Source organism: Haliaeetus leucocephalus, unplaced genomic scaffold (genome assembly GCF_000737465.1).
Source record: "Haliaeetus leucocephalus isolate CR32 unplaced genomic scaffold, Haliaeetus_leucocephalus-4.0 Scaffold702, whole genome shotgun sequence".
Taxonomy (NCBI): Eukaryota; Metazoa; Chordata; class Aves; order Accipitriformes; family Accipitridae; genus Haliaeetus; species Haliaeetus leucocephalus.
This window is the reverse complement of record NW_010973138.1, coordinates 4,457,154-4,482,044: the sequence shown is the minus strand read 5'-3', so window position 1 is coordinate 4,482,044 and position 24,891 is coordinate 4,457,154. Positions and strand designations below refer to the sequence as shown.

The 24,891-nt window shown below is 37.6% G+C and overlaps 1 protein-coding gene across 1 annotated transcript in view; it reads left to right on the top strand.

Annotated features, from left to right (window-relative positions):
- The window catches only part of SIM2 (single-minded family bHLH transcription factor 2), a 58,512-nt gene that overhangs the window by 10,372 nt on the left and 23,249 nt on the right, over nt 1–24,891 (top strand). The window contains exons 3-4 of the mRNA XM_010580340.1: nt 1,989–2,078; nt 8,441–8,549. Of these exons, the coding sequence (XP_010578642.1) occupies nt 1,989–2,078; nt 8,441–8,549 (199 nt within the window). The remainder of the gene's footprint in view (nt 1–1,988; nt 2,079–8,440; nt 8,550–24,891) is intronic.

Below are 24,891 nucleotides of genomic sequence, written 5' to 3'. Positions count from 1 at the left end.
GGGCCCTGTGTAGCCACCCCCCCACCCCCCCGCCTCAAGTATTTGCCGTTCTCCCCAGGCTGAAGCAAGCCGCCTGCGCCGGGGGAGGTGAGGAGGCGGCAGGGTGGGCTAGCTGGGAAAGCTGTCCGGCGTTGGGAATGACGCGCGCGGTTCTTTATTTGCTCCCGCAGCCCTGCAAAATGTCACCCGTTCTCCTGAGGTAAAGAGAGAGCAGGCTTTCGGTAGGGTCATTCGAAGCGTGCGTTACCGACCGCGTGCAGTCAATGGAAACTAACAAATTTCAAAATTACCTCACGTGGAGCTATTTCTAGCCCTGAAAAATTTGTTCCAAGTAGCTGATACCCTGCCAGCTGTTTCAGAATCTCTAGTCTACCTAGAAAGTGCATGTCTAGTTATATCATAAACATCATTGTTGTTACTCTTGCTCCTCCTCCCTGTTAGCCACTTCACATTTTGTCTGGCATTAAATGAACTTAAGTAACATTATATGCTAATCACCTGTAATACTCATTTTACAGTTCAGTTGTTTCTGAATGATGAATGCTTAACATTTTAATAAACCCACATTTACTGTAAACTTTTTTTAAGGGTTCTTAGACTGAAACCTTACATGTGAAGCTTCAGCTTCAGTATGCTTTTCTGTACATGAAAGTTAGAGACCTACTGCACCATATAATGCAGTAATGGAAGTATTGACACGGCTTTAGTTATGATACAAGGTAAAGCAATTGCAAGATGACAGTGTTTAAAAGCAAAGTTATGGCTAAGGGCACAACATTTTATTTCCCATTATAATACTTCTACAAAATTTAATTTATGTTCCAAAAAAGAAAAAAAAGTAAAGGCAAAGAGTAATCTGGTTTCAATTACATGCTCTAGAATCGTTAGTAGGCCAGAGAATAATTTGGAATATTTTCTTATTGGGGCAGCACTGTAAGACCATGAAGCATACAGGATTTTATTGCTCCTCTCCTGGTTCAGTAACTTAAAAGATGAAATAAAATAAGCATTTGTTTTATCTGTATACTGTAAAAATTATTTTTCTCTTCCAAATATATTTTCCAATGATGTTAGTATGTATGTGTTGATCAGAGCGTCCTAAACTGCTTAGAGAAAATGGATACTTTTTGACTGAGGATATCAGATACTTTTGAAAAAATGCCTCAAATTGGGCACTGAAGAATCAAGGCACCCACATACTTATAGTTTGTATGTCCAAATCATGGGCAGTTTTGGCTAACCTGTACCATTTGCATCGTATTTCTTTTTCTCGTATGAATGACACATGGCTAAATTAAACTTCATTTTTTACTCACACAAGTAATATTTACCTTGCAGTCAACATCCTGTCAATAAGAATTTGTAGGATTGGATCTCAAGTTTGTATTGCATATTACCATTATTGAGATTCACAGACTGTAGAGGTATAGCTTAATGAGCATAAATATCTCTCTTCAAGTGTGATAAAGTTTTGAATGGTGATTTATTTTTCTTTCTTTTGCTAAGTTCACATAGCTACATAGCAGACAGCCCTCTGTTCAGAAAGACATTATTAAAAATATAGTCAAAAAAATTTAAAGCATTGCTTACAGTTTCATTAAATATATTGCAAATAGTGGTAAGCTGTGTCTGCCAATTATACCATAAAAAATGGCTTGCGTAGTGCTAGACTTTCCCCTAAGTACCACATAGCTCAGGATTTGTACTAAGTACTAAAATAACCAGAATCAACAGGAGAATGTTAACTTAAAGTGAAGCAGTAAAGCTAGCATCTGTAGAGGGAATGAATTGGATTTCACAATGTGTGTGTGTGTCATTGAGTTTGTAAGAACAGCATCGGATGAAGGTTTCCGTTCCTTAAATTTTGCTGCTATTTGCTGCTGTTGAAGTTGGATAGCAATCTTCCTCCAGAAGACTTCAGAAATTTTTCACTGTAAATGGTTTAAACAGAGTGCTTGCTTTTTACCTTACGTATTTCTCTTTTTCAGACTTTGGATGGCTTTGTTTTCGTGGTAGCATCAGATGGCAAAATAATGTACATCTCAGAAACAGCATCTGTACATCTTGGTTTATCTCAGGTATGAGTGATTTATTCTGTCCATCTGTTAAATACAGATACTAGATTTGGAACCTAATACTGGTATCTTGCCATGGATATAATGCCAGTGTTTTTTAGGAGTATTTGAAGCTTCAACTTTGTTCTTTGATAAATTACCTTACTTAAATATTCAAGTTCCCTTTACTTACAACCACATCGTGACTGTCTTTATATCTTTTCTTGTTCATTGTATTTTACTCCTCATTACCTTTAAGAAGGGTAATAAATAATATGATATTGCAAATTGCAGATATATACAGAGCTTGAAACCCAAACCTATTGCCTGTGTGGTAATGCTATATGTCTGAAATAAAGTTTAGAATTCAAGTCTATATGTTTTAGATTGTGTAAGATATTGAGACTTGCTATGAAATAGAGAGGAAATCTGATGTGGAACATGAGTTTTATGGCAAATGTGCTTTAGGAAAAAAAGAAAAGGGGGGCAGATTTATGAGTGTTCACATGGAATTCAGGGTAGTTTTTCCTGAGTTTTTCCAGCTCAGTGGTCTTTTCAGTAAAGCGTTTTATATGGTTGTGATAGAACTCATAAAACTCAGTTTACTACTGTTCTGCACAAGAAGTATAAGGGGTTTTTATTGTTTTTTTTTCTTAGAAGGACATTTCTAATTTTTTGCCTTCTTGGGATAGGCACAAGGGCAAATAGCCTGAATTTATTGCAGAGTGCAAGTTTCCATATCTTTGTGTGTAAATGTATTACACAAACTCATTGGTAGCACCTGACCTGAAGCTTGCTGAAGTCCAATAGAAAAACTCCTAATTAATTTCACTGGGCCCTGAATGAGACTTGCAAGAAACAGAAGTGTTTCTTCAGAACCATTTGCAGCTCAAACACTTCTCAGAGTTAAATAAAGTGAAAAAAAAAAAAAAAGACTTAATAGTAGAGGGAAGAAGAAGGAGGAGATGAAGGTGAGAGAGAGCAGGATGTTCTGAAAATGTCTGGGGAATATGCCTTGTGGCTATTCCAATAGCCAATAAACAGAGGAAGGGCTGAGTTGTGGAGATTATATGTGTACTTCAACTTTGGTAGTAACTAATAACTTTGACTGAAAAACTGTGAAGTTCTTTGGAAGTGTGTTGATAATAGTGATATTAGAATTAGTAGCTGTGAAAAAAAAAAGAATTCTAAATAGCTAGAAAAAGCAAGTATATAATCTAATAAACACCACTTTGAAATCCAGAGGCAACTACAATCCCTGTTTTTGTAATCTCTTTTAGAAAAAATAGTTTTGAGAATCAATATTCTGTGTGGATACTTTTTTTCTGCCAACTTTTAAAAATGTGTCCAGGGAACATTCTTGGTTCAAGCCGTTTGTTCAATTGAGTCTGTTACAGTATAGTATTAGTTGTTTCATAACATTTAATGCATGTTCAAATTACTTTAAAATTGCTTTGTTTTAGAATAAACTTTCCTACAGAATGGCCATATTTTCTACTCTGAATCAACAGCCTTATTAAAAGTTTTTCTTGCCTTAACTTTTTGAAAAGATCCACCACATTGCTGACTGCTTAAATAGATTCATTTAGTCAGTACAATTATTCCAAAGCACTGAGTGTTCCCATCTGTCCTTGCTGAAGTAAAGTCTCATTGTCCTGTGCTGCTTGCTGTTTAATAAGTGCTAACCGATCTTCCAGGTTTTGTCCAGAAATTGTTTCTTTCTTTTCTTTCTTTTTGAGCAATATCAAGTCATCAGATCTCATAGGTCTCAGTATTATCCAGTCATCTGGTGAAATTAAAGAACTGCGGGATCAGTAGGGCACTAAATAGACTTTACCACATTCAAGGAGAGGGGACTGAAAGTGTCATACAAGCTTTAGTCATATTTAGCCCTCATGCCCTTACAGCCATCGGCACAGACTGAATTCCATGTGCATTGCACATGTAAATATCTATAAACCCTTAGTGCAAGAGGTACTGAGGAAAACTAGAGGATTTGGTCATATTGCTTATTGAAGTCTGTTTAATAAGCAAAATCACAAATATCTTAGTTTAGCAGAGATTTGTAAATGAATGGGCTGTATCCTTGAACTCCCCAGAAAGCTACAGGTCAGAGAGGACAGAGGGATGTGAAATTTAAGGGCATGTTTTAGACTCTCAAAACATGAAGTGCTCCAGCAGTTTCACAGCGCACAGTTTTTGATTTACAAATCCAAAACCCCAGCTAAACAAGGCAGTGATTTTTTCCCCTCCTTCCTCATTTGGTTTTATCATCTAGTCTGTTCTTGCTTTTTCTCAATGTTCTGTTTTTGACAGGACAATTTTGCTTTAAGTAGTACTAGCGTTACTACTAGGCTACTCCTACATACTAGGATATTAATACATTAACACTAGGATATTCCTGTAAGCTTCCCAGGGCTCTAAATGAGTTCTTGTTCCTGCTTCTCTGGAAATCACTGGGAGTTTTGCCACTGACATGAACAAGAATGAGATTGGTCTGTAGAAGCAAATTGTGCAAGTCTCCCTCACCAAGTCATAATCCCACACTATATTTTCAACAAGTGCTCTCATAGAGCTCCAGCCAATACAAGCTGAGACCAGAGTGATGATGATTGTAGAAAATCTTTTAGAGTGTGCATAGAAAGGTCTTTTTATTAAATAATTTGACAATTAACTAGTCCACACATCAATTTCCAGTTAAAGTGCAATTTGTTTAAAAATATATATTTAAACTAAATAAAAAGTCCATTTAAAAATATTTTGCAGGATATTCCTGGAGACCTACTACAGTAGCCTTTATCTTCTAGCTGATCTTGAATTCAACTTTGGCAGAAAGAAATTAGAGCTTCTGAATAACCCTTCGCTGGCTGGTGTAGTTAAGCTTTTTTAAAATTTAAAAATAACATTAAGGATTGTTTTTCAGCACTACTTCACTCACTTCTGTCTGCAGCATCAGAGAATCAGAAACAGTGTTTCTGAAAAGGCTGTATCTTCATTTGTGGACCTATCACTTAATTTGTGGCTTTGGATTTTGATCTGCCTTTGCTCTTAACTGTAACACTAAATATTGTAAATACTGATGGTTAGGACCCCCTTCTCCATATAATTTCAATTGGCCTCAGATCAGTGTTGAACTGACTTCTGCTAGCTGAGAGAGACAATTCCTTGCGTCTTTTTTTCCATGGGTAACAAATAGGTTCATATTCCCCAAATGTTTTTTCCCCTTAGAGTCTAAAGACACAGAATGGGTAGGAAAATCCTCTTAGGAAATGATGGTGAAAGATATATTTTTTTGAAATTTTGAAAGTCTGGAGCTTACTCCAGCTATTTTCTGCATCCATGAGGGAGCCAAGCTTATCTTTGACTTTTGATAAGTCTTGAAATATTTAACCACAAACATCTGAACTTTTCTAAGAGTTTATTTTACTTTCATCAAATAAGTATATGAAAGGCAAAATATGTAATTATTTGCTCTAGAATCCATCTACTTAGTCCTCTGTTTATTATGAATCGTTTCTTGGCAGGAAAAAAAAAAAGTGCAGCTGAGTTACACAAAAAAACCCTCTTAGCAGGAAACAGCGATATTTGGTAGTAAGCAGGTATTTACAGATATTAAAAAGCTGCATCAAGGAAGCTGGTTTAATAATCCTGAGGCATGGGATTTTAGAAGGTTTATGAATTGAACCATAAAATTTATTTTTTTAGGTTTTCAGTGTTTCATTGTAGGCTTTAAAATAGCATGCATGGACTATGCGTAGCAGGAGACTGTGGTCAGTTTCAAAATTATGTATACATATTTTGGTTATTTGACTCTTACATAGTCCCCATCTCTTTGCTGACGGCTTTATGTTTCCACTTGCATTTTTACAGTCAATTTTGGTTTCAGTGTTGTATGTTCACCTCCCGCTGATTTTGCTGGGATTGCAAATGCATACATCAGAGTAGAAAATATTCCTATGTGTATAATGAGAAAAACTAGTCATTAGTTTGACAAAGCACTTTAGTTTTGAATTTTAGATATAAGCCCCTGGGTACGAATTACGGTTTGGATAAAACTGTGACCTTGGGTCCAGTCCTGTGAATCCTGTGAACGAATGTGTATTTCTGTGAGTAGTCTTTTTGAAATAGGTAGTGACTTTTGGAAAAGCAAGAGATACCCGTGAGTTATATTTTGTAAGAGAGTAGATGCATGTTGATGTGTTTATGATTATACTTGGTAATAGCAGACATGCAACAAGATCTTTTGGATTACTACAGTAGATGTTGATAGTCAGGTTGGTTGGTGGTGCTTTTGTAAGAAAGTCTTTATATTGAAGGGAGAGATTATTTGCACATAGCCACCCATGAATGATTCTTTTTTGGAAGCTGTTTTCTCTGATACAATTGTTTTAATTTCGAAGGCAAAACATACTCTTCAGCAAAATCACTATTAGCCAAAGATAAAATAGTAAGAACAGGGTCATAAGTGATACTCGGTTTGGTTTGAACACTGACCACAGCTGTGCATTTTTGCAATGATAATTTTTTTCATGTTCTGGTTTACTAAGCATATAGGCCAATGAAATGCTCATCAGCATAAGAATTATTAGAATTTTTTAAAAATTGGTTTTACATGTCTGTAGGTGATTATGGTATTTACAGAGATAGCTATGGACATTCACGATACATTTTCCCCCATGTAATTAAAACCAAACAGAAGCATTGAGAAGCATGACTCACAGTGAGATTGTATATTCTCCTTCCTCCCCCACCACTAAAGCTTGAATATGCGGTGTTACTATAACAGGTCCCCCACCTGTTACAATCCTAAAAAGGAACAGCCAGTGCTTTTTAAGGAGAACTTTTAGACAAAATTATATAAATGAAGCAGTGTAAATAATCTCCTTTCCTTTCCTTTCCTTTCCTTTCCTTTCCTTTCCTTTCCTTTCCTTTCCTTTCCTTTCCTTTCCTTTCCTTTCCTTTCCTTCCCTTTCCTTCCCTTTCCTTTCCCCTTCTCTCCCTCTCCCCCTTGTCCTCTCTCTCTTTCTTTCTTTTCTTCCTCTTTCTCTCTCTCCCCACCTCTTTCTCTGCTTTTCTTTCTCTCTTTTTCTCTCTTTCCATCTCTCCTTTCCTTTTTTTCTCTTTCTTTCACTCTTGTTTTCCTTATTCAGTGAAATTTTATTCTGTTTAGAATATCAGATCAGTGTTGGTGGTTTTGTTTTTGCAGGGAGGGGTTGTTGGAAATAGGCAGTGGGGAATAGATGGCTAGAAAAAAAGTTAGTTTGCATAGTCTTGGGAAGAGACATTCCATGAATAATGCAGAAAATGGAACGATGAGAAACATTTTCGGAAAAAGATTGCTTTGTGGGGTAGACAACTTCATTTATTCCAAAGAAAAGGCAACTCACACATCTTAGCAAATCAGTAGGATTGGCTCAGAATAATAGGTTAAATTACTTCACTTCTCAGCTGTCTCTGATCTTGGGGGCCCAAGGCACATCAGGCCACACTGAACAATTGGGCAGCCTGACACTAATTTAAAACACAGGCTCAAAGTATTGGTTCACTCCTTAAATCAATTACTGCATCTATCTGGAGACTTTTGTTGGTGAGTTTTATATGTGGCAGATAGAGTTAGCAAAAAGGACATACGGTGCACACCATTCATTTTTTTGTGCAACAGTTATTATGGGTACAACAGTGGGAAAGACAGAAATACATTCTTCTGCAAGCAAAGTTCAAGTGAGAAGAGGGAATACACAGATATTTAAGATAGATCTAGTCTTTATTGTGCATGTTTACTTAAAGCAGGGAAGGCTCAATCCAGTGCCCATGAAAATCTATGGAAGTCTGCATTTTGAATTTGCTGGCTACTGTTCTGAGCCCTTCGCACTACTGTGGATTGAGTGTGGTGGATTCTCTTTGAAAAGACACAAAGGAATTGTGTAAATCTAGTGATTTGGCTCTGAAAGCTCAGCTGCCAGCTGAATGCAGGTGATAGTTTCTGGGAACCTGTAGAAACATTATTTTTTTTGATATCTGTCTTCTTGAGAGACATTAATATAGTTCGCAGAGATTTTATCCCATTTTGTGGCAATCTAACATTTCTACAGCTGCTCTAGTTTATCACTTCATTTGCCAGCTCTCTCTAATAGCAGCTCTTCTGTACCCACATCATCACCAGAAATTCCCACAAAAGTCCCTATAATATTAGTTACCGCTGAAGAAGGAATTAATTCAATTTAATGGGTATAATTTGGAACATGGTTTTGATACATTCAACTTATGTTTTAAAAGTGGTGTGTAGTTACCCAGATGCAGTGTATGCAGGTTACTTCAGAGCACTTTTGGGATAGGAAAAAAAATAGCCAGCTGCACTCCTTCATGTGTTACATGTCTCTTCACAGGTGGAGCTTACTGGTAATAGCATTTATGAGTACATACATCCTTCTGATCATGATGAGATGACAGCTGTTCTTACTGCTCACCAGCCTCTTCATCCTCACCTCTTACAAGGTACTTGTGTGATCTGTGATCAAACTACCATTGAAAAACTAAAAAAGTAACAACCCTAGGCTCAAATGTGACACATTCATATTTAACTGATATGAAGCTATGTACGTGAATGGAGGAGGAGCATGAACTTGAAACTGTGACCCATGATTTTGGTTTGTTGTAGTAAAGGGAGTAAGGTACCCTAGATTAAATAATGCTTTTCATGCCATGGAGTCCATGCAGTTTTAAACAGGTTTTTAGATTTTGCCCAGTGGCCATTTCATCTCTTTTATTTTGTCATCACTGCTGATGTTGCAGGAATGTTGCAATGGTGTAGCTGTGCACAGCTGCAACTATGCGATCTTAGCAGGGAAAAAAAAAGAATAATACATTAAGCAATTGGGAAATAGAAGGGCACTTTTAATATTTTAAAAACAACTGTTAAATTTGAAGCTTGGACAAAAAGCCAGACCTATACCCTCCACTGTAGGAAGAGCAAGAATGGGTTTTGTAAATGACCTAGATTTAGAAACTCTCATAAAAAAAGTGATCTCTCCAGGAAAATAATGTCCTCTTGCCTTGATACTGGATCACCGATTCACCAAGACTCTCCACACATCCTGTTCAGGTGCTGCAGATGATTCACCCACGCGTACCCATACAGCATGATGCTAAGCTGGATGGAGTGTCAGGGAAGACAGCAGAACTCTTATTGATTATGTGAACGCCTGGATCAGACTGTCCACCCTGGCTGAGCTCAGCCACCACACATACATATTAACATAACCCTTTGTGTATTAAGTTGTTACTTCAGTGTTGTAACTACTATATAACTAACAAAGATATGCTCACCTTTGCACTATCTTCTTCAGTAGCTCATTTCCTCAGGGGCAATTCTTTGAACTTTAAAATATCAGAAGTAATCTGGCTCCATCATGTACAGCGTGCTTTCACATATATTTCATAATTGCTTAATCAGTTGGAGCTCACATCCTGCTAGTTTTTACTGGCCTTCTTAAGGCACAGCTCCTAAAAGCATGAGGAGCTTTGGGTTTGCACTACAATTCTGTTTAGGATCAGGCATTTTTTTCACAGTTCTGGTGCCTGTGCATTTTCTGTACTTGGTGATCTCACCACAGTTCTGACTGCTGTGATTCTATCAGCGCAGAACCATGTACCCTCTGCATGCAAGGAAGTTTAATGTGCCTGGAAGTATATCTGCTTCTCTGAGTGGTGTAAATGGAAGAATTATCTTAGCCTCCTTCTCTCTTCTTCCTCCCTAAACAGGTTGTCTTGAGTATCCCTTGGTGTCTTGAAAAACAAACTCTTATTTTTCTTGGACTCTTCTGATTCTAGTTGTTACTTGACAATTTCATAGTTTGCTCATTCCTCTGCCATGGATTTTTTTTTTTTAATGTTGACTTTAAAAAAAAAAACCCACATTTTTTTTCTTTTTTCTACCTTACTGATAAGCAGAGGGGATACCTCTGGTATAAATGCATGACTTTTCATGCAGTTCTGCTGGTATCCGAGTTGGTAGTAAGACATTTTTATACCCACTGTCTGGCCAATGGCAATAGCCTCCTGTTTTTTTTACAATATTTGTTAGTCAAAGATTTTTTACAAATTTAAAGTCATGGATAACTGACTGGTATTAATTTCTATGTCAAATGCAAATAAGCCCCCAGCTTTTCCTATTCTTTGTTTAGTGTCATGACTCTGGTTTACTAAAAGCAGTGAGACAGCACACTACTACTGCAATTCCAGAAGGGTGGGGGTTTTTTTTGTTCAGAACTAGGTACTGTCTGTTTCTTGCTTACATGTAGATGTCTCTGGATGCTTATCTTGCCTGTTAGCATTTGTTTTCTGAAACAATCAGGTCTCTTTCGTTTTAGCTACTTATGGTCAAATTCTTTATTTCCTTAACAAATTCTCATCACTGCGAAGTGTAATTCTGTTCTGGTTGTGTTTGAAAAGACTTTACACACAATTGAAACTGTTGATTTCAGTTTACTTGCAACTGTTTCAGTCTGAAATTCTGCTGATGGTATAATTAGCCACAGATATATGCCTTATTCTCTGTAGCTTTCTTTACTTCATTCTACATAGATGGTGTTTGTTATTAGCATCAAGCTCTGGTTTCTCAGTACTGCAAAGGTAAAGGAAAATTTACTTTGAAATGTGAGCCATTTACATATGTTTTATTTTGTGTAAAATTTTGTGTAGCAGAGAAAATTGATAAAAACCTCAAAACAACAGCATCTTATTTGGATTCCTAGACTTGGAGAACATAAATAAAGGAGTTAGGCTGTGTTATGGTTTGTATAGGGATTATTTTATGCAAATCTTACTTCTGTGTGTCTCTTCCCCATAAAATGCATGGAGTGGGTATATTAAAATATCAGGAATACATAGCTAAATCTTTTTAAAATGAACAGAGTGACCAAATATTTGTTTATATTTGTCTTCCTTGTGCCAGTAGTTCCCTTTTCTGCAGTGTATACATTTTATACATTTATATCTTGAGGTATAACCTGAAACCACCTGGCCTACAGAAATCAAAATAGGTTTCCTGTTTTCCTTCAGTGAAGCTCTGAAACCTATTTAATAAATGACAAGAATGAAGCAACTTCTATCTGTATCTTAGTAGGTATTTTGAATATTTAAATAAAACATGGAGTTCTACAAATAACTTAGCACTGAGGGAAGTTGAGTAAAAGTGGCTTTATTTTCCAATAAAAAGGAAAATAGACTTTTTAAAGACCATTTTTTTGTCATTTCGGTTTGATTTTATCTCTTTTAATCTTTTAAAACATGTTTGAATCATCAGGTCACTGGGTCAAATAAAAACTTTTCTTTTATAACTTTATTACGTTATAGGTCTCTCCAATCTGTGGTATTACTCAGGAGTAAAATCAATATTGCACTGCAGACATAGACGTTTATAACACAAAGTTAGCTCTTGGCTCATGTAACTTTACTTGCTTAAGATGTGTTCTTCAGCTAATTCTCAGATATGCATATACATTTTTAGTTCAGTTGCTATTTCAGCAGTTGTAGCTGGATAAGGTCTGTTATGATAGAAATAAAGTCACAAATGTGAACATACATATCTATACTTTGTGGTTTCTGTTACTGGTATTGAATAACCCAGAGTACAGATTATTTTTGACTTCTAGTTTTACAGTCTTCATAAATTTTTTTGCTGTCCCTTTATTTATATCTTCATTTGCTTTTAATCTTCCTCATTGTCCTTCATTATTCTCTTCAAACCTTCTCTTGTATTTCCAGTGCTTCATCAATTCCATAAAAGCTTTTCTGAAAGACCAAACAACATGAGAAATGTAGAGGCCTTACAGCTGTTGAGCTCTAGAAATCTTATTTGCATGAGTTTTATTTCCCAGGGAAATGCAAGTTATTGCTCACTGCATAAAATCAGATATAGTGTGGATTTCTTTATATCATGCTCACTGTCACATTGTTTTTCTTCAGATGACTTAGCCTGATACTCAAAAAATGACATACTAGTTTTAAAGGCATAAGCCTTCTTAAATTATAACTTTTAATTTTTTTTTAAATTTGCCCTGGTCTTCCTAATATTTTAGGTACAACAAGGCACATCTTCAAACATAGAGGGCAGATACTTTGTTTTTTAAAAGACAGTGAAAATTCTTGAATAATCACTTGCTTCCAGAAGCTGGGACTTCATAGCAATATTAAATGTAATAAAATTTGAGAAAATGGATGTTGGTGAACTAGCTGTTGTGTTATTACTCTTTAGATAAGTCCAACGTGGTGCTACAGTAAGTTATGGTAAGGAAAGCTTTTGGGGCAAGAACCTGGAAGGCAGAGCTCTGAGAAGCATTAAAAAGTCATAAAGGACAAACAGCTCAGTGTGAGCTCCTGTGATGAAGCTGTGGCAAAAAGGAGTAATGGAAAATCCTTGTGCATATAAGTACAGGAATAGTGAATAGGAATAGCAGGGATGAATAACTGTGTTCTTTATACAATACTAGTGAAATGGACATTGGATTTTTCTGTATAATTCTGTTGTCCACTTTTAAAAAAAAGTGTCAAATTGGAGAAAGTACAGAAAAGAGCCACAAAAATGATCGAAGGACTGGAAAGGCTTACAATGAGAGATGAAACAACACTATCTGTTTATCAGTAAGAAGATTGGGAGGTGACTTGATTACTGTGTGTGCATATTTTCAAGGGAGAAAAATACTGGGAACTAAAGGACTGTTTTAGAAGAAAAAACATATCAAGGACCAATGTCTGTGAACTGAAACCACAAAAGCTCAAATTAGAATAATGCATACATTTATAACTAGGAGTTTGATTAACCACAGGAACAAAATACTGAGGGAAGCAGTGGTTTCTTCCTCTTTTGATGTCTTCAGATCAAGGCTGTATGCCTTTATAGAAGATATGCTTTAGGCAGCCAGAAGTTACTGAGCTCACCACAGGAGTAACTGACTGAAGTTTAATGAACTACAATGTACAGGTTACACCTATGATCTAATGCTCCTTTCTGGCCTTTAAAGTCTTCAAACTATGACTCAATGAAAGCCATAAGCCCCATGATCTGTGGAGGCTTTGGAGAATTTCAGCTTTAACTTACAAAGTCTTTAAGCTGCCTTTTTACTTGCATGACCAGCATTGAAAATGTAAAGCAATATGTACTGATCCCTTGCTATGAAAGAAGCCAACAGCTGGACTCTCTTTCTGATGGTAGCTGGGGTGGCGAAAAAGAGTAATTTCTCTCACATACACATTAAAGGTAGGGTATGCCTCAGCAAATCACCTCACATGAGTCTTCAGGCCAACTTTGCACCAATTGTAGCAAAATGAATCCATTACATTCAACTGGGATGGGTTAGCAGAAAAAGAAAAAAAAAGAAAAAAAAAGAAAAAAGAGAATAATTTGATATCTTTTCCAAATGACGTGTACTGGCTGTGTTCAGATCTCAGATGACTCCACTGGCCCTTCACGCCTTTTCAAACATTGCTTAATGTATTTCTGGTCTGCAGCATTTTAGTGTGTTCTGGCTTAGTTTTGTACCTGTGAAGCCTTAAACCTCGGTTTTGCACTCCCTATACCACCTGTATCTGTTGCATAGACTGATATCAAGATTCCTGGGTCTCGATCCTAAGATATGGAACACTTCACTAACAGGGAAGTGGGAATTGTTTCATGGTGTAGGGCTGAGAAACTGATTTCTTAGGATGTAGAGAAGTTGTTTTGATACATGCTGTCTTTTCTTAAGCATTCACAGCTCTGAAAGCTTTTCTTTTCTGTTGCTTCAACTTGTGGAACTAACAAACTGGGTTCAGTGGATGAGATTCTCCTGCTGGGGCAGAAGGTAGACATCCAGCAGGGCAGCTGGGCTCCAAAATGTGGGGACGATGAGGTAACAGTTGTTTCCGTATCTTGGAAGACTGGAAGGTTATGTTTATGACTATGTCAAGACTCAGTGCATGCTGCATATCTCCCTTGCTTAGTGCAGGAGACCTAGCAGGTTGTGGTGCCATGCAAAGTTCTGCCTAGCCAACAATAGCTCCAGAACTTCATGGAGCCATGTGAGGAGTTTGCCCCTTTCCTCACCTTACATATAGCATAAAACTAAATGTTTGTCAGGCTGGTAAGTCTAAGCTGCTACAGCTCAGCAGCACAGCATCTTGGTACTAGCATGGTGGGGGGTACAATGCTGACAGAGGTTTGTGAAGTGACTGTTACAAAGTTCCTTGTCCAGAGGTGATAAGCATTCTGAATGTGTCTGAAATAGTGGCTGGCTTTCAGGGACTGAATATCGAGGATTACACAAGGATTATTGACTATACCCCGCTCCCCTCTAGCATGCTCTTTAGAGGAAACAACATACTGACACAAGCTGGGATGCACATACTACAATGTTGGGACCTTAAGCCCTCAAATGATGTTGCTGTCAAAAGTGTGCTTGCACCAACCATTTTTGCAGAAAGTTTTCTTTAACAGTTAGCAGCATAGAGGGGTAGGCTTATAGCACAATAGTAACACTTACTAAACCATCTGGAGTTTTTTGGGGAGATGTTGTACCTCCTGAACCATATCTATAAGAATAAAAAAGGAAATTTTTGCATGAAATATCAGGGTGGTGCAAGCTGGGTATGACTAGTCAGTCCATCTGTCATCATTGCAGCTGAATATATGCAAGCAAGCAAGCAAAATAAGAGATATTTGCACTGCAGGTTAACTGAGACAAGCAATTAAGCAATGCTGAGAGGTATTCAGCATTGTGTGCTGCTCTTCCATGTGTGTTTTTGGAGTCAGACATTGTGTGTCTTTTATTGGTTTCATATGCTTTTTCTAAGATTTTAATCCTTTAAAATGTCTATAGCTTCCCAACTTTTGCTGACTTGCACACCAAGGCATGGTATACAAAAAACAGTATATTAACATTCCCCAGAGCAGACAAAGAGAAAAAGGAATACTGTAGTTATTGTAGACATTCCAGTTGTCTGCTAATAACTGGATAATTCTTATATGATTAGTTATAAGCCTAATTTAAGTTACACAAGGAATGTCAAATACACTGTGTCAGGCTTTCTCCACTCTGGATGATGCTTTAGAGGGCACCGTTTCAGTCAGCTAAGAAGTAAATGCCAGTGCATACTTTTCCTCTCAAGGAAGAACACCTTCCCTACATACATTTTGTTTGATATTAAAAGAAGGGAAATAGAGAATTTTACATCTGGAAAGATCTTTTTTACACTAAGTTTTACAGAAATTTTGCTAGTAGTACATATGCAAAAGACAAATGTTGATAGGAATTTTTGCTTTAATTAATTAAAAAATATTTTATAGGAGAACTGTTATTGAATGATAATGGTTTAACATGATGATCCTGTTACCACTGTTCGTTAGTGTTATTTTAAACTTGAGAAACCTAGAAAATATTATTATTTTGGATGTACGAAAGTGGAAAACAGGGCAGACTGCTGTCACCCCATTAAAAAAATCTTCATTGGTAATTAACAGTAAAGTATACCAAAGAGAGTAGAGTGTCTCAGACTGCAAAAGCTATTTGTCTCCTCTCTGCCTAGTGCCCTGTTGAGTTTCTTCTCTAAGAAAAGTTTGGAAGCATCACTTACAGGAGCAAAGGAGAATTTGGGCAAATCCTAGCAAACAGCTGAGTTTTGATGACAGGAATGATAATGGAGACAATTTACCCTCTGCAGCACTGACAGGATTCTGAATACAGTCAGGACACAGAACAAACTGTGCAAATGGGGAGGAAATTTGGGCAGCTTGTGCAAGCTTGGAACTCTATGACAGAGGCTAAGAACAGAACTGACTGCTTCTCTACCACAGCAAGAGCATTATCAGGGCAAACCAAGTCAGCCCACAAACTGCAGTTTTCAACTTAGTATGTGCATAGGAACTTGCTCTCTCTATACATATAATTTGCAATTTTGCCATGTAAGGCATTTATATTTTATCATTCAACGGGTGCCACTCATTTGCTAAAAAGATAAGTATTCTCAAATACTTAAGCCTGTAACCTGCATGTGTATATATGAGGCTGCAGTGTTAAGGAGAAGGGAAAGTATGTCTAACTGTTTTTTTTCTTCTCTCTTACTTGGAATCAGTTTTGGCCACATGTATCAGGGAAGGACAGGGAAATGCTGTTTTCATAAATCCCTTTGCTTGCAGTATTTAATTTTGCAGAATAGTTTTAGTCACAACCTCACTTTTGTGCTGTTCTTTCTGGCATAGCAATAATAAAGGTGGTCAGTATGCACCAGGCATGCAGGTCTGACTCCTCATTTTCCACTAACTCATCTCCAGGCCCACTTCTGAACTTGTCATGAGGAAAGTCCACCAAAGGCATTTGCAAGCCCCTTCTTACACTGGTCCCGTTGGTCAATCCTGGATTCCCAGTTTCAAGGACTACCTTAAAACTCTGTGTGCTATTATGCAAGCATCTCTTTTGTATGCACCCTACAGTGCTTTCACCTCTTTTTTGTTCTAGAAGTTGGTGTCACCTTCATTCAGAATTGAAGGATAGAAGTTGTGGCATTCTCTTTGCTGTGTCTTACAAAAGCTATAGCCTTGTTATGTGAACAAGAGACTAGCCAAGATACTTGCATGCTCTTTTAGTCAGCAATGTGCTGTGTGGGACCCAGATGCTTTGCAGATTACACAAGAATAAGAGTAGAACATGTGCAACTTTATAGTATAGAGGACGTAAGATGAAAATAACCAACTGAAAGGGCAAAAATATGCAGAGTGCTTGGGAGATGGGCAGCAAAGTGTTATCCAAGACATGAACTTGTGGTATCTGTGTTTCCACCCTGTAAAACAGTCCAGCAGGGACATGGAGTGCAGCGTATCACACATGCATGCCTTGTCTCCAGAGGAATGCACTAGCTTGAGGCAGGCGTGTATATCTGCACAAGTTGGATGGGAGGGAAGTTAGAAGCAGGTGACCACTTGCACAATGCTTTGGTCTAAATGTGCCCTTTAAGAATAGTTTTCATCTCCTACACTATAGCTGAAATTTTACATTGCATCCAAGCTGCCATGTAGAAGGAACATGAATCTTTAGCTGTGTTAAGAGCTCCTAGTTTTAATGCTGCTTCATATCTTTTGTAGTGACAGATGAGACATACATTCTAAAAACAGCGCATGGTGCAGCAGTGTGCAGTTTGCATGCTGATGTATATTAATTTACAAAGTGGTTCTACAACAAAACAATGCCATATTTTGCTAATATCAAGACTTGGGAGCTTTGGGAAAGAGATATAAAATAGTAGCTTTTACCTTAGAGAAAATAAAGGTATGAGAGGTGAAGCTGTGGAAAAAAAAAATGATGATCTTTTTTCTCAGTCCACTGTGCAAGCAGCATGCAAACCACAGAATTTTGTGACTGTTTTCTTTCAAAGGAGATGAAAGATGGAGTGGAAAGCAAAGATGGATTTCATAGTTGCACCCCCAGGGATGGACAATTCTGGCTTCCATAAAGCTAAACATAATTTCACAGAAATGCTTGGAGAATCCTGTTTGGCAGCCATGTGCAATATAAGTGAACAAATGCACAAATTCTTTATCCAAAATAGCAAGACTCATGTTCTTTACCATGACATTTATTCTGTTTATGAGAGTAAGAAAATACAAATCTGTAAAATATAAACAGGCTATTTTATTCTTGGCTAGTTCTTGCAGTCAACTGTATTGCATGGTATACTAAGCTACGAAAAGAGAAGAGATTAACGGAGAAGGCATACTTTGTAGAAATGGTACTCAGTGCTGTGAGAAAGAAATGCATCTTCTGTATGTCCATGGACAGCAATGTTTTTCTATGTTCTCATTCACAGGTTGCTGTGTTTCAGCTCTGTGAGGATGTTAACATATGGATAAGTTTGGGCTGGGATTTGAATGAAGCCATTTACTCTCTGCCTCATTTCTAGCTTTTACTGAACCTACTCAACTACACTGTAGCAGTGCTTCAGGGAGGGAGCCTCTGTAAGATGACCAGGCAATATAGTAATATATTAGTAGAATAGAAAAACTTTTCTGAATGTGATCAGGGAAACTTGGAGTTTGGCTAAAAAATAAATAGTGATGCATTTGAAATGGACATTTTGGATGTGGATATGGACTCTGACTTGCAGTGCCTCCCCCTATAAAACTTATTATAAATGATATCTCAATTTTATCAAAATATCTGCTAGCAGGCATATTGAAAAAGTCAGGATCTCAGTAACCTCAGATACACCCTTCCAAAGAAGCAGGAAAGGTAGAGAAATCTGCTTGAAGTATATAATCATGTTGATCAAAATCAATATTTTACTTGCATCAGTTTTCATTTTCAGCTATTACCAATCACCCAGTTAGGGAAAAATGGAAAATTGGAATTCCAGGATAAAAACTGAGAGTCTCACAGGTCATCCTTAAAAACATTTCAATAAAAGTTTGTGAAGCAGTGGGGAGAGGACAATTGCTTTCAAATGTTAAACATTGATACAGGACAAACAAAATAAAAAATTTGCTATCAAAAGTAAATCCAAGTTACAATGAATATGGGAAGTGGCTGGAACATAAAAATAGTGCCTCTGATCATGCTCCACGTAACTGGATAAAAAAAGCACTATGCCAAAAATGGGAGGGTAAACATTTAGAAAGAACCCTAAAGCTCTGCTTTTCATCTTTAATTCCTGTAAAAGATAAACACAATGTTAATAAGATCTGGGAAATGTTAAAAGCTGTACTAAGAGGGTTGGTCTACTGTTCAGGAGGCTATCATCAGAGCCTTTCAAGGTACTTAGCAATTTAGGAGTAGGGACGGAGATTTCTTTTTAGCTACAGCAGTTATTGAGACATTTTGTGGACTCATCTTCTGAAAAAAACTTGAACAGAAGAATGTACAAACTTTGAAAATTATTTAACTCACATATGAAAAGAAAGATCAATTTCCTGATTACTTTAAAATTGTTTGGGAGAGGGAAGCAAGTCACATTCAGGTAAAAAGGGAAAATAGATGCTGACATACACAGTAAAGGCAAAGATGGAAAAGCAAACCCATGCTGCAATACTTACACCCATAAAGGAAAACTGTTAAAACCTTTCATAGCAATACACAGCTGTTTGTCAGAATTACAGATGACTATGGCAAATGCTAGAGAAGGTGCAATTAAACAAATTTCATCATATGTGGTGGACTTGCTAGAATAGTAGGTATTTGAAGGAAATGGTGCTAAGTAAGAGATACAACAACAGTGAAATTTAGCATGAGTTGCAGCAAAATTTGCCATCTCCATGTGGTGACTGCTCACTTTTCTGAAACCTCAAGTGGCTGGGACAGGAGTGGCTGGAGACCAGCTCTGCAGAAAGGGGTATGGGGGTGCTGGTTGACACTAAACTGAATATGGCCCTGGCAGCCAAGAGGGCAAACCAACCAGCCGGTCAAAAAAGGTGTTTATCCCACTGCATTTAGCATTGATGAAGTCTCACCTTGAGTACTGTGTGCAGTTCTGGGCCCCACAGTTTCAGAAGGATGTGAAGGTCCTTGAATGCACTCAGAGGAGGGCAACAAAGCTCGTGAAAGGGCTGGAAGGCATGTCCTGTGAGGAGTGGCTAAGGAACCTGGGTTTGTCTAGTTTGGAGAAACGGAGTTTGAGGGATGACTCCATTGCTTTCTACAGCTTCATGAGGAGGGGAAGTGGAGGGAGGTGCTGATCTCTTCTCCCTGGTATCCAGTGATAGGACACATGGGAATTGTTCAACGCTGCACCAGGGGAGGTCTAGACTGGACATTAGGAAGCATTTCTTTACCAAGAGGGTGGTCAAACACTGGAAGAGGCTTCCTAGAGAGGTGGTCTACGCCCCAAGCCTGTCACTTTTTAAGAGGCATTTGGACAGTGACCATAACAACATGCTTTAACCTTTGGTCAACCCTGAATTGGTCAGGCAGTTGGACTAGATGGTTGTTGTACGTCCCTTCCAACTGAACTACTCTACTCTACTCTACTCAGCTTGTTGCCAGTTTTCCAGTTTTTCAGCTTGCTTCTGAAGCTGTAGTCAATGGGGCAGTATAATATATAATACCTTCTGCAGTGACAAATGTGAATTTACATATGAGATTGTTTTACTGCAACCTAAAATATCCCCAATACCACACTGTGTGAAGATACAGTTGTCTCAGTTCCAGGCGTTGTGAAGGCGTAGTTGGAAAGTACAGTTCACCATGGGAGCCACTGCTATATTTAATGAAATATCCTTTGTTTATTGCAGCTCTAAAAATGCTATTTTGTAAATACATCAAGTTATGTCCATACAAACACACACAGAGTACATACATATGCAGAGATTACAATAATAGTGTTCTTTTAATCATTATTACTGATAATAATATGAAGTACATCCTTATCCAGAGAAATGGGGTTTCTTTTGTTAGAGATGAAAATATCCTCACATTGGATCTGGTTTTATTTCTTTTTCTCTGTTTTCATAAAAGAAAAAAAAAAGCAAAGCTGAGCAAGATGTAGTTATCAATATCCATGGAGTTTGAATGGATTACTTTTTCTTCTGTGATACATATGGAAGACAAAAAACAACAAAGATTGTTATTAATAGTTTGGGTTTTGGTATTAACTCAGCTGGAACATCTCCATAAGACTTCCTGGACTACTCAGTAGCATTTCGTTTCTCATCCTTCATTAGCTGATGTCTGCAACCTATTGGTTTCATCTTTTCTCTATAACAAACAGACATAGTATATACATAGATTTTTATCATTTTCTTAACACTTAAAGGGCGAGTGTTAACATTACTTACAGTGATGCCTGTATATAGTTAACATTTCAGAATAATTGAATACAGTGGTTAAGCTTCGGTTGTTAGATGGTATGAAGATGCTCTTATAATTAAGAAGGCTATTTTCCGTCAGTGTTGCTTATATTCTGGTTCAGTCATAACATTTTACTGTTCATTATTCTCTCTCTTATGTTTCATATAGATGTGCTTAACTCACAGTTCTCTCAACTTTTAACTACTTAAGAACTGGTAGCACTTGATTGATTTCTTCTCTGTTTCAAACTGCTTTTACCTTCTTGATAGCCTAAGATTCTTTCTGTTATTTATATGTGCTGTGCTTACAAGTTTGCTTGAAAGAACACTAGTGATATCAATATTTACATTACTAGGTCTAGATGCTTTATGTTGTTATATTTTTGCAGTTTTTCAAAACAATTCTGTTTGATAAAATCACTTGGCTCTTAAGAACAATTGGTTACATTCACCTCTTACTCAAGTCTGGAGTGCTTATTTTACATTTACTGTTTTTCTGTCTTCCCTAATTTGAGACTTTTGCTACATCCCTGGACATCTCCAGTCATTCTGCTTTTACAGCAGGTGCTGGATCTTTATGCTACAGGCTTTTTTCCTGCTTTATAACTGAGCTTTCATGCCTACTATCTCCCCACAATTTTGTGACTAACCTCTGCAGCAGGACAACATGCATTAGTAATCACTCTTCTCACAGCTCATCTGATTTCTCCTATTTGAATATTCGGTGTCTCCCTCTTTGCTTGCTAAACCTTTAAGTGTCTCGTTTTCTTTCTACATTTTCTTCATCAGAGGAGACTATCTTAACCGCATCAGGTACAGCCTGGATGTGACATTTTAAGTTTTGCATTGTATTGATGAGAGTGTTAGCATCCAGCAGGATACCTGGCCTCTTTATTTCCCAGTCAGCTTTACAATTACAAATATACTTTAGGTCTTTTTTGCTTTGCTATCCCCTTCTGCTACTTTCAAGGGTATTGGGGAGTCACACTGGCAGAGGTATCAGTTAATATGAATACTAATTCTCACTGTTCACTGTCTTGCACATCTAGGTTCTTTATGTGAGGGTTGTGGTCTTACTGCTCCTTTCTGTTTTGCAGTCTCTTGATCAGGTCTGGAGATGGTTTTATTCCCAGTAGGCACGCACAAACACACATACATGCACAGAGTCCACCAATGACAGATCAACACGAACAGCAGAACAGTGCTTTTACTGGCACCACATACACACTAATAGCACTCACATAAGCATAAACAATATGAATGGCCTGGTCCTGCTTTTCCTTGCCAGCGAGTCAGTCTCAAAGCTTGCTAGTAGATTTTATACTCACACACACACACTCACAAAGATCTCCCTCTGGTAGCTTTTGTGTTCTCCAGCTCCAATCCTGCAAAAAAGATGCCAGATGCCATGTAGCACCTGCACATTATTCACTGGGCACCTTGACACAACCATTAGCCTTAACCAGCCATGTAACAATCCCAGCTTGCTGGTTAAAAATGCTGTGGTATTCTGCATCCACCTGTGCTATGGGACACGCTGCATTAGTAAATAACTGCATTAACAGTTGTTACAGCCCCAGACCATCCAAGAATGGTCAGGCTCTCTTTTTCTCCTTTAGACTCATTCTGCTTTCCCTCCACCCCAAAATGGCAACTCTTACAGCAATGCTGGGCTCCTACACAAACACAGACACACACAAACACTCATTCTTAATACACACAGGAGGAGTATCATCTTGTATATACTACTTTGACTTCTTCAGGTAAAAAGGCAGTATGTCACTCAGGGCCCAGATTCTGTTTGGCCACATGGACCATCTCTCTCCTTTTGCTTACTGAAGGCATCTTAATATCATCTAGCTCAAGCCTCAAGAATGGAAGCTCACAGATGAGCTCCTCATGGGTGACTCTTCCCTCTAGATTGCAGGCATGAGATGTAACTGATTTAAGAGACTAGTGTTTTTTGCTTCAGCAACACACTACTAAAAACCTAATAATTCAATGATCAATAATTAATAAGCACATCATTATTAAATTACACTTATAATTTTGCACTTGATTACACATGACAAAGCCACCAATTATTACTGTTCAGTCTCACAAATCACATGCAGCTACTATTGAATTACAATTCTATCACCCTTCCCTCCCCATGCCACTTATTACTAAGGTGCAATTCTATCCCTCTTTACTCTGTCCTCCTATACTACACAGCATGTTTGCCCTTGAATTGTTTTAATCACCCTCCTTCCTAGAGAGCCTGTAGCTAGTTACAAGGACCGGTGTTCCAGGGGGACCTCTTGCTTACAATCTACCATCATGAAATCAGGGAGACAAGACCTCTTCATAAATAATGAAATAATTACCAATTTTAAATAATAAAGAAAAAATGTTATCATACAGTCTGGGTTCTACTCTAGTTTTATAGACAGCTAAAGACCACACTGTGCATCATAACCTAGTCCTGGTGGAAGAGTGACGTTAGAGCTGACTGAGTGTTTCTGTAGCAGTGCACTAGTCTGCAGTAACATTTAAAAATGAAGGAAGCAGCAAATAGAGGGCTAACAAATAAGGTGCCTGGAAGGAGCTTGTTACTGAAAGAGACTCCTTTAGGTCTTGTGGCAGGACATTTGAGAAGTTTAAGGCATTGCTTCCAATTCCACTAATCATCTCTTTTTATAGAAGAATATGTCACTAAAATTGCTAGCAACTCATTCCATGTCCAAAGATGGTCTTTGTACCCTCATTACTGTGCATTAATTATTTTTCTCCCTTGCCTTTTTGAAGGGAGAAAGTTACCTTCATTTTGTGTGCATGGGACTGCAGCAGAAAGAGAGCAAGCACTAGTGTTAGGTCACACAGAAAATCTATATTGAAGCCATGACTTGCACTGATGTTCCCAACTCCCAGATCCATTCTTTACTCATGAGGTCATGCTTCAGCAATAGCAATCTGTACTGTATGCCTTCTCCCACCAAATCATATACATTTGTATTTAAAACTCTATAGTAGATGTGCCAGTTCATTTAAGTGCCTTTTTCCCCATATGGATCTAATTTACATTAGGAAGATAGATGGAAAATTCAAATACTCAGGAACTAGTTGAGATGCACTACATATTGCATTTCTTTTCCCTCCTCGCTAAATCCTTTTTCTGTGGTTGTATCTTCAGACCTTTAAACTCAGAACTTTATATAGAGAGTTTATTGGTTTCCAGGTAGTGTTCTGAGGTTCCAACCACTGCAGGTGTGTGGCTAAGAGGTGTTAATTGAGTGGTGGATGCACAAAAATCAAATTAAAGTAAGACACCAAATGATTACAGTGGACTTTGGATCAAACCCTATGGGGAGTTAGGAGGTAATATACATTGCAACAAATCAAAAAACGCTTCTGCTTCCCTGATTTTCCTATTCACAAATGTACCAAATGAGTTTTCTTTTCCTAATATAGTTGTGTTCTGCCAAACTGCAGCTTTCAGTAAAAAAAGTCAGAAATATTAATGATGTCTGAACTGTTATTAGGAGTAATTAATGTTAAAGATAATAGTAACTTATTCTTAGCAGAAAATATGTGTGTACCTGAGCAATATTTAACTTTAAAACATTTCTGGAGGTTATCCATGAAGACATTTGTTTAAAAACCCTCTACCAAGATGGTTTTGGAAGTCAGTAAAACAGGTAATAATATTGCATATGGAGGCCAGAAGTTCACCAGTCTGGGCATGACTAGCTGTGTATACTCAAATTATTACAAAACCAATTAATTTTCTTGTTTCCCATTCTGCTATTATTTTGGAGAGTACCTTCATTTACCTATGCTCCAAAGGACATGTTTCCTTCCCTTTACCAATATGGGTGGGTAGCTAGCTGTTCAGAAACAAGGTGATTGCCTTGTGAAGGGTGGTAAAAACATAAATTTGGAGACGTACTCATGCTGATTTGTCAGGGAAATTTCACAGGGAATCCTAACATGAAGGTGAAATAAATCCTGAGGGCAGACATTGTGTGGGAAATTAGAATGGCTGACTTCTAT